Source organism: Lissotriton vulgaris, unplaced genomic scaffold (genome assembly GCF_964263255.1).
Source record: "Lissotriton vulgaris unplaced genomic scaffold, aLisVul1.2 SCAFFOLD_2664, whole genome shotgun sequence".
Taxonomy (NCBI): Eukaryota; Metazoa; Chordata; class Amphibia; order Caudata; family Salamandridae; genus Lissotriton; species Lissotriton vulgaris.
This window is the reverse complement of record NW_028241534.1, coordinates 169,612-178,228: the sequence shown is the minus strand read 5'-3', so window position 1 is coordinate 178,228 and position 8,617 is coordinate 169,612. Positions and strand designations below refer to the sequence as shown.

Below are 8,617 nucleotides of genomic sequence, written 5' to 3'. Positions count from 1 at the left end.
GAATTAAGTTTAAAAAAATCACAGAAACAGTTGTATCATGCACCCATGACTAACCCTGGGCCCACTGGATACTGTGGCTACCCACAATATATATATTTTTTAAGTTGCGAAAAAAGTTTTAACACTGTAGTTGCAGCAACTGTAATGCCCCAAACAAACAACACCAACTTACTTGTAAAATCTAAAGTCCAAAAGTGATCCAACTCCAAAGTCCAAAAAGTCCTCAAATACAAATATCCAGCAGCAGCCACAAAAAGTAATCCTTCCAGCTCCAGATCCAAATCAAAAGTGACCAGGACATGGACAAAGCACTGGGAGGACAGGAAGTTGGAGACTCTGGGGCACTTCCTTCCTCCCACCCCCCGCCCCGCAAAAAATGGACTCCTTGCATCAAAAAGTGCAGCAAAATGTCAATCTTTTGAGTTTTTCTGATCAAAATCATCATTTTCAGAAAGTTTATGCTTCCTGCGGTGGATTTCTTGTGCAGAATTGTAATTTTTGCAATTTCGGGAAAGCGAGCTGTTCAAATCTCCCGCCGGAAGTCAGCTGCGCGCCGCATCTACATGTTCGGCATTGTTTACTCCCGCAATGCGTAATCGCGGGCCCTTATGAAGTACTTGTGTTGTCAAACTCTCGCTGTGCAAGATGGTGAGCCGCGATGACGTAATTGTGTTAAAAAAACTCTTGTGCGATCACGCAGCAAGATCGAAAATGGCGCAGCACACGCAACAACAACTTGGGGGACTCAGAATCACGGTAAGTCAACGCCGCTCCGTGTATTTTTCAAGCGCGACCAAGCAAAATAATTCACAGCTTGCGAATTTGCAGATTTTTGGGCAAATTCGTGCGATTTGCAGACCGCGAATTTGCCAAAAATCCGCAAATTTCGCGAACGAAACAGATTTTACGCCCACGCTTAATTATTGACTTAATATTTGTGCAACTCAATATTTTTTTACCAATATTCTGTCTCTGCACCGTGCCATACAGACAAGGTGTAACCACACCTTTCACACTCACGTCTATCTCATATCCATTTTGTAGAGGGATATGAGATAGATGGGAGTAGGGTGTAGTCCTGATGAATGCACAGGCCACAGAAACATAGGGAAGAAGCATGTTGAGATATTGTGAACATTCTGCATTGTACCGAATCCAAAGTGGGTTGCATTTATAGATGCAAAAGGGACGTATCAATAAACACTCTAAAGCCCAGCCATCCTGTATGCATGTATATGTCTTCTTAGGGTCCCAATCACATTACAAATAGGGAAGTGTATCCAGCCGCCCTCTTGAAGACCTCCAGGAGGAGAGCACCTTTCTGACTTGAACAATGATGAAGCATGTCTTCTCAATGGGCTTGGGACATCATCCATTTTATGGAATCTATGAGGCAATTCACTACCTCCTAAGCACCCTTAATTGCGGGCTTGGGTTACCCAACTAAAACCTTGTTCTAGTGCCAGTTACTTCTTGGATCTCACAGGATTGTACTCCTATCATGATAAGAAGCAGATAACTGCACTTGCTCTACTTGCATGTAACTAACAGGAGGCATGCCCAATAGGAACACATTCAATAGGGCATACCCCACCACCTCATGCCAACATGTTAAGTTATGTTGAAGGTGTCAGGTGTATGTAAAAAATTACTATCCCCAAAAAGAATGTTGAACTTACCAAATCCATACATCTAGTAGGAGGTGGTCCAGCTTCCTGACAACCATACTGTCCAAATATTATAGGAGATCCCGCAGTGAAGGATTTCATTCAAAACAAACCCATGACATAACATATTGTGATAACATCAATAAGGATACAGATTGCTTTTCTCTGCTGGAGTAATTACATAGATTTAATTGAATCAGTAGTTGTAATTCCCAAATGTAAACATGTCAGTTGCAAATAAAAACATCCACAAAACTCTCATAGTCTTTGAAGGCCCCAGTCCAATTGGTCTATCTTCATATTTCCTCTGATGTCAAGTCTGTGGGTAGAAGTGCACACAAAGAAGCAGTCCATCAGATCTTACTGAAAAGAAAATGCTTAATCTGCTCCTCAAATAATTTCCAATACTTTTGGATCAAGCCCAGCACGACGATGATGTTAGGGAGTGACAGTATTGCACTAGTAGTAAGAAAATTAACTGATGAAACAAGGTATAAAAACTGTCTAAATTTTACTATTCCCTAACAGTTTCATTCATGGTTTACTGTAGTTAGATGAACTCCCACTAAAGGTCGCTGTAATGGAACTGAGAAGATATTTGGATCTGGCTTCATCTGGGGCAGTTCCACATCTGGACTGGTGACCTGCTGCAACCTCTGAAAAGCAAAGAAACACCACTTAGGTTTATTTATTGAAACATTGTATCATATTATGAGCTGCCCTGTGTAGTGTGCTGGGTGGTGGTGGAAACATGACCCAATGGTCCAGCCAAACCAGCTTAGAAATGGTATGTGGTTGTTTTCATAAAATAAAAATTGTAGCATGATTTCATACAAATACAAAGGTGCTGTCTGGGTCCGATTTAAAAAAGAAATAACCGAAATCTGACTATCGCAGTATCAGGCCCCACACTCAGTTGCTAGAAGAAAATATGATTTTAATACTTTCCTGTTTGCCGAAGTGGATTTCTCCCCTAACCTCTCCATGAAGTCTCCTCCATTGTGTAAATTTGGTGCAGCTGACATTAAAGTAAATATTGAGAGTAACCTCCTTCCTTGTGTATAAGGTTTACAAAACCTACTGTGTGTTTCAAAAAGATCAGATCAGCAGCCCCCCCTCACATCCCCCACATATGAGTAGCCACGCTATACAAACCCATGATTGATTGATTGAGTGATTAGTGTGAAAAACCAAATTCATATTAGGTAATTAACTGCTATGATGCAACAGTGGGAAACACAAATATATTCCCACTATTGTGACATCACTAGGAGAAGCCATTTTATACATGGCCCTCTGTTTACTCTGTATTACTCTGCTTCAATCAGATTTCAATAGCCCTGGGAGAAGCCAGAGGACGCAGACAATCCTACACCTGAGCCAGCTGTACATTCCTTCTTCAGCACAGGCCTTTTCAAACACCTACTCACAGAGGAAAACAAGCCATACTGCCAGTGGCTACCACACAGTTGCTGTAAGTGTGGCACCAGCTCTTCTCTCATTGGAGAGTGGAGTGCTTAGCTTTGGCTGGGAGGGTGTAAAAAGGGAGGTGTTAGGGGTGGAGTCCAGGTATGCTTTTCAATATGGATTTGTATGGGCGTTTTGAATACAGAAAGTGTTGTGATGAGGGGGCGGGGCACTAGCTCATTTTCTATTCAATTGATGCGGAAGTTACATATAGATGTTGATGGAGGTGGTTATAACAAGGTGAGGAATGTTATCTTTTATAGGGGAGGCCATGATAATAGTTTCCCACTTTTCTCCTCTGCCCTGGCACTAATGTCTAAAACAGGGACAGATGATTTACGGAAACTATACATAAGCTAAAATCAAAGGTGAATACAAAGTGAAATAAAGGGATATTCTTCAAGCTTTACTCTCATTGTCTATTTGGAAGCATATCACATCAGCTAACAACATTTCTTGTGCAGATGTTTATCTTACAGTTTCTTGCTTCAAATCTTCATTAATCACCTTACCTTTCACAAACTCCCTTACTGCACTGGTGAAGATACAGATGAAAACTATCTCTGGGTCTTTTTTGGACTATTCTTCACACCTTTTCCTTGGGATTTTTAATGACATATTTACTTTTGATATATTATCATATTTAACCTTGACTCATTACTATCCTTTTCAGCCTTGAAAAAGCCCTGGTCGACTGGACCTAACAGGCGAAACATATGTCGGCTGACATCCTCTGTTCAATGAGTTATTGAATCAATTGAAACATTTTTTTTTACGAAGCTTTATTTTAAAATAAACACATCAAGTTGTTTGCAAAAAAGAGGACTCGAACTATTTCCTTTTGTTTATCTCTCTCAAATACAATGGAGGAGTACCAACTCAAAAAATCTTTTGCATGAATTCCTTTTGAGGCCTAAGATGTCCTGGGCCTCGAGTAACCCTCCTCCAAAAATAATTTGTGTTCTAAATTGGCCAATGCTATCCAGTACTGGGATCCCAGGAATTCTCTAATCCAGCAACAGGCCTAAAATGTGCAGTTATGTATTTGTGCTGCAGATATCTGTAAATGTATTCTTTCCTTTTCTTTCACTCGACTTTATTTAGCATTTTGCTATATTGATTTCCTTCTCCATACATTGGTTCACCTCCCTCTCTGATGGACAATGTTACAACCCCTTCACTTTGCTTTTCCATAAACAAAATTAATCTTGTTCCTCTACAATGTGTTGCTTTTTCCCAACTACTGAGAAAGCAAGCATTTTCAGCTACAACCTGCCATACTGTCCTGGCCCTAAGCAACAAATGCACGATTTAGTTTGCAAGGGGAAAACACAAGCTTTGTATGCTTAGGATGACTGCAATGCCTGTAGTTGGCTGGTACACTGGAAATCTACATGCCTATAACATATGGAGATTCAAAAATGTATTGAATATTAGGGAGGGGTGTATTAGGACATACTTAACAGCAGCTCCTTTGAGGAAACTATCTTACTTCACTGAAATCAGATTCCTCAAAAAGCAATATGTGAGTGCAAAATGTTTGCCATATGAAAATTATTAGGAGTTATCCTTATTTCTATTGTGTTGAACGATTGTACAATCGTCGGCCACTGTATATTCGACCGGAGGGGTTTGGTCTATTACTTCTGTTTTTTGGTAAATGCTTTTCAATGTCGATGATATACCTTCAATAAAAATAAAAGACCCACAAGTTGTCACAACTCACCTTGGTCAATGAGCCTTTGACGGAGCAGAGTTTATAGATGATCCAGAGTGGAATACAGATTATGGAGGATATTGCCAATACCCAGCCTATAGCATCAGCCCACCATGGGTATACATACTTTTTGTTGTATGTCAGGGGTGTGTATTTTATTACAGAGAACAGGAAGGTTGCCTGAGGAGGAAAATAGAAAGATATGAAGAGCATGATTAAAATTGAAGGTGTGGACATGATTAGAACAATCTGCATCAATGAAAAACCAAAGAAAAATAGGATTGTGATGAATTGGATTAATCTTGCTGTCCCAGCAGGGAATGAAGGTCTCCTTCTACATGTCTTCACCCTATGCCTTTCAACTACATTTTAAATAATCTCACTTGCTGTACTCACTTCTAGAATGCATGTTTTAGTGTAGAAGGTTTTTGTAAGGAAACAAAGGTATTTTCTCTGTTATGTCAATCACCATTATGATGTATACTATACTAGTTACCTAAATGAATAACATAAATAAAATCTGATGAAAAATCATTTGGCATTTTAAAATAGAATCTCTCATTTCTCCTTATTGAATAGCTGGCTTTACCACTTGGTTAGGCACATCTTTGGGTGGATTAGCAGATGCAAGGCCCTGATTGTGATGAACCTCAATTCCTTAAAATAAAGACCACTCTGATTGTGAGTACCTGGCTCTCCAGCAATTTACTGGACAAAGCATGAATTTCAGAAAAACAAAGGACCGTGCTGTTGGAATTTCCCATTGGTGCTCTGCAGATATATAGTTACTCCTCTTGGGTCATGAAAGTTGCTGATTGAAAATATTCCCCATTCTTTTCTGGATCCATCTGGCTTAATCATGGAGTTCTTGCTAAAGCAAACTTTTAATTTGTTTCTGGGAATGTGTACAGCATGGAGTTTCCCCTTGTTTCCCTCAAAGAAGCTGTTCTACAGGGACGAGGTTTCTGTTTACCAATGACTTGTCAGCTTCCTTACAGTGGAATATCTGTCATTTATCAAATGACAAAACATATATATATTTCACCATTCCTAAACCAACGCATTCAGTGGGAAATAGGGTTCAGTAACGTAAGATTTGCTTAGGCTGGACATTATAGTAAATTGACAGCCGTAGCTTTTCACATAAAATGTGTCTTAGCAGTGAAAGGTAGGCTAAAGTTCTTGGATGAAATATAATGTAACTGGAGTTTGGAGCATGCTAGTCTTTTGGAAAGTATGTTTTGCTAGCACGTTCTATCAGCCTTTCCATTCCATGGAGATGTAATTTCAGCTCTATTCAGAGCCATGGTACTAAGGCCATGATTATAATTAACCCCTTAACTGCTTGACAAATTGAGGTCGTTTTTACTTAGGGCTCCAAATCTTTTTACCACATAAGTTATCCACTGAACATTTGCGTCCTTCTCTTCAACATCCTATGTGTTTGAAAGGACCCCAGTGTTTGTGGGTTCCCTTGGAAGGGACCGAGAAAATAGGCAAAATATAGCTACAGTTTTATTTTTGGGGAAAAATAGGAAAGATGTGTTCCAGATAAAAGAGTTTTTTCCCTAAACATTGTTTTAAGTGGTGAAAACTTCACCATGCAATACTATTACAAACCCTAACGATGGTCCTTGGAGTCACACAAATAATTCCTTAGCTCAGCCCTGGTAATGTGGCAAAGAGCAGCCAGCTTTACTAGAGGAACATGTTTTAGGCATTTCAGAATACCAACATGGATGATAAGTAATTAACACACTTCGAGAATAAAGCTGATTTTTATCTTAATTTAGATGGCAAAATGAACTTGATCAGATACATATAAACAGAGTTCTGTATTTTAGAAACAATATAAAATCAGAGCAAAATAATATAGTGAAACTTCACCATTGTGGTCAATTGTAAAAGTCACTAGCTACAATCGGTCACTTGCAGGTTGCATTGTATGGAACGTAAGGAGGGTAAAAGTGATGCAGGTCCTAGTACCAAGCCATGACAGTCAGTTAATTTTTACCTGGTCTGTGCAGCCTGGGTGCAGATTTGTCCTGGTTGTCCGTGGTGCTGAGACGGAGAGTTGCTTTTACTTCTTACAAAGTGCTGCGGGGAACAAGATGCAAAAGCACAACAACGGGGCTGCTGCTGTTGTCGGATGAACATCGGATGGAGTTCCCTCTTGGATCAGCGTTGAGTGCAGTAGTTGGTTGACGGACAGGCCACCAACAAACCTTTGTAGTTGTAACTGAAGCAGATGGATACAGCGATGTCAGGTGGTCCGGGGAACATGGTAGCAGCCTGTGGTTTTGTGGAAGGCAGGACTACATTTCCCACAATGCACTAGACCATCTTGATTTGGGTGATCCCTCAGTGGGCCCAATGGCAAATTATTCTTTGGATTTGTAGCGTTGTTGTAACTGCAGTTTGCAGGGGACAAATGCCACTGGTCCAGGGGAATCTGAGGTTGCTTCTGGCTTGCAAAGGGATCCAGCTATCTGAGGGAACAGGCTTTTAGCCTAGGATGAGCCTCACTTAAGCAGTTCCAGGAGTGTTGACACAGTTAGAGAGCCTCTCTCTATGGGTTTGGGAAACATCCTGCTGTTGCCGTCTCAGGTCTCTTCCATGTCCTCTTTGATGCAAGTTGGATCAGAACTGAGGTTCTGGTGTCAGGGTTGGCCCTTATATCCTAGATTTAGGGGTATGGGCGCAAGCGACCAATGGGCTACCAGCCCTAATGGCTAAACCACCCCTGAGGTAAACACTTGGTGTACGTCACCTTTTCTACCCAGAGCTCACTATTTTTACAGATTTTCAAAATGGCAGAAGTCTTCCTTGGCTGTACAGAACAACCAGCCCACCCTAGAGTTGTGGCTAGCCTTTTGGGGGTGTACACTTCCTGCATACCTAATTTCCCACCTCTCTAGGAGCAAATGTGCCTGGGGCAGGGAGGGACTATTTACTCATTTGGGAGGAAGCCCTGATGCATATCAAAGGTGGTGTGACCTTTGAAGCTCACTGCCTTGATGTGCCACTTAACTAGCCATCCTGAGAGGGAGGAGGTGTGACCTCCTTACTGCGCAGGCTGATGTTCCTGGGCTCCACACCAGTCACCCTGTCATGCCACCCTTTTTCTACTCTTGACAGAAAGGGTGGCATTAAAGCACAGAGAGTGAAGCCTGGTACCTGCGACTACATAGGTTTATGGTTTCAGTTTCATGCTGTAGTGCTTGAAGAAGTAAGGAGCAAAAGTGCAAACTGGACCTAGGGAAGAAGCAAGGTAAGTAAAAAAGCTTTTAAAAGTTGTGTGTATTTGGGTAAGAGTGTGTGTCTGTGAGAGAGCATGGGTATGCGTGAGCGGGCCTGTGTATATATGTGTTTCTACGAGTGAAAGTGAGAGACAGTGAAGGAGAGAGTAGGAGTGAGCAAGGATAAATGATAGGAAAAATGAGTAAAAGTGTGAGTGATAGCGATGACTGACTGAGTCAGATTAAGACTAAGGGCCTAATTTAGGCCTTGGCGGATGGGTAACTCCATCACAACTGTGACGGATGTCCCGTCCACTGAAGTATAAATCCTATAGGATAAAATGGGATTTATATTTTGGCAGATGAGATATCCATCCCCGTTGTGACAGAGTAACTTGTCTGGCAAGACCTAAATCAGGCTCTAAGTGAGTCAGAGTGAGAACAACTGAGTCAGAAAGAGATGGAGTGAGTGAGAATGAATAGGAGTAAGTGAGACTGAGTGAGGCTGAGCGATTCAGAGTAAGATT

General features: G+C 41.2%; 1 protein-coding gene across 1 annotated transcript in view; it reads right to left on the bottom strand.

Annotated features, from left to right (window-relative positions):
• Nucleotides 1–1,826: 1,826 nt before the first annotated feature.
• The window catches only part of LOC147671268 (sodium- and chloride-dependent GABA transporter 2-like), a gene marked incomplete at its 5' end in the record, with an annotated part of 176,156 nt that continues 169,365 nt past the window's right edge, over nucleotides 1,827–8,617 (bottom strand). Inside the window, 2 exons of the mRNA XM_086948113.1 lie at nucleotides 1,827–2,323; nucleotides 4,861–5,031. Of these exons, the coding sequence (XP_086804239.1) occupies nucleotides 2,198–2,323; nucleotides 4,861–5,031 (297 nt within the window). The remainder of the gene's footprint in view (nucleotides 2,324–4,860; nucleotides 5,032–8,617) is intronic.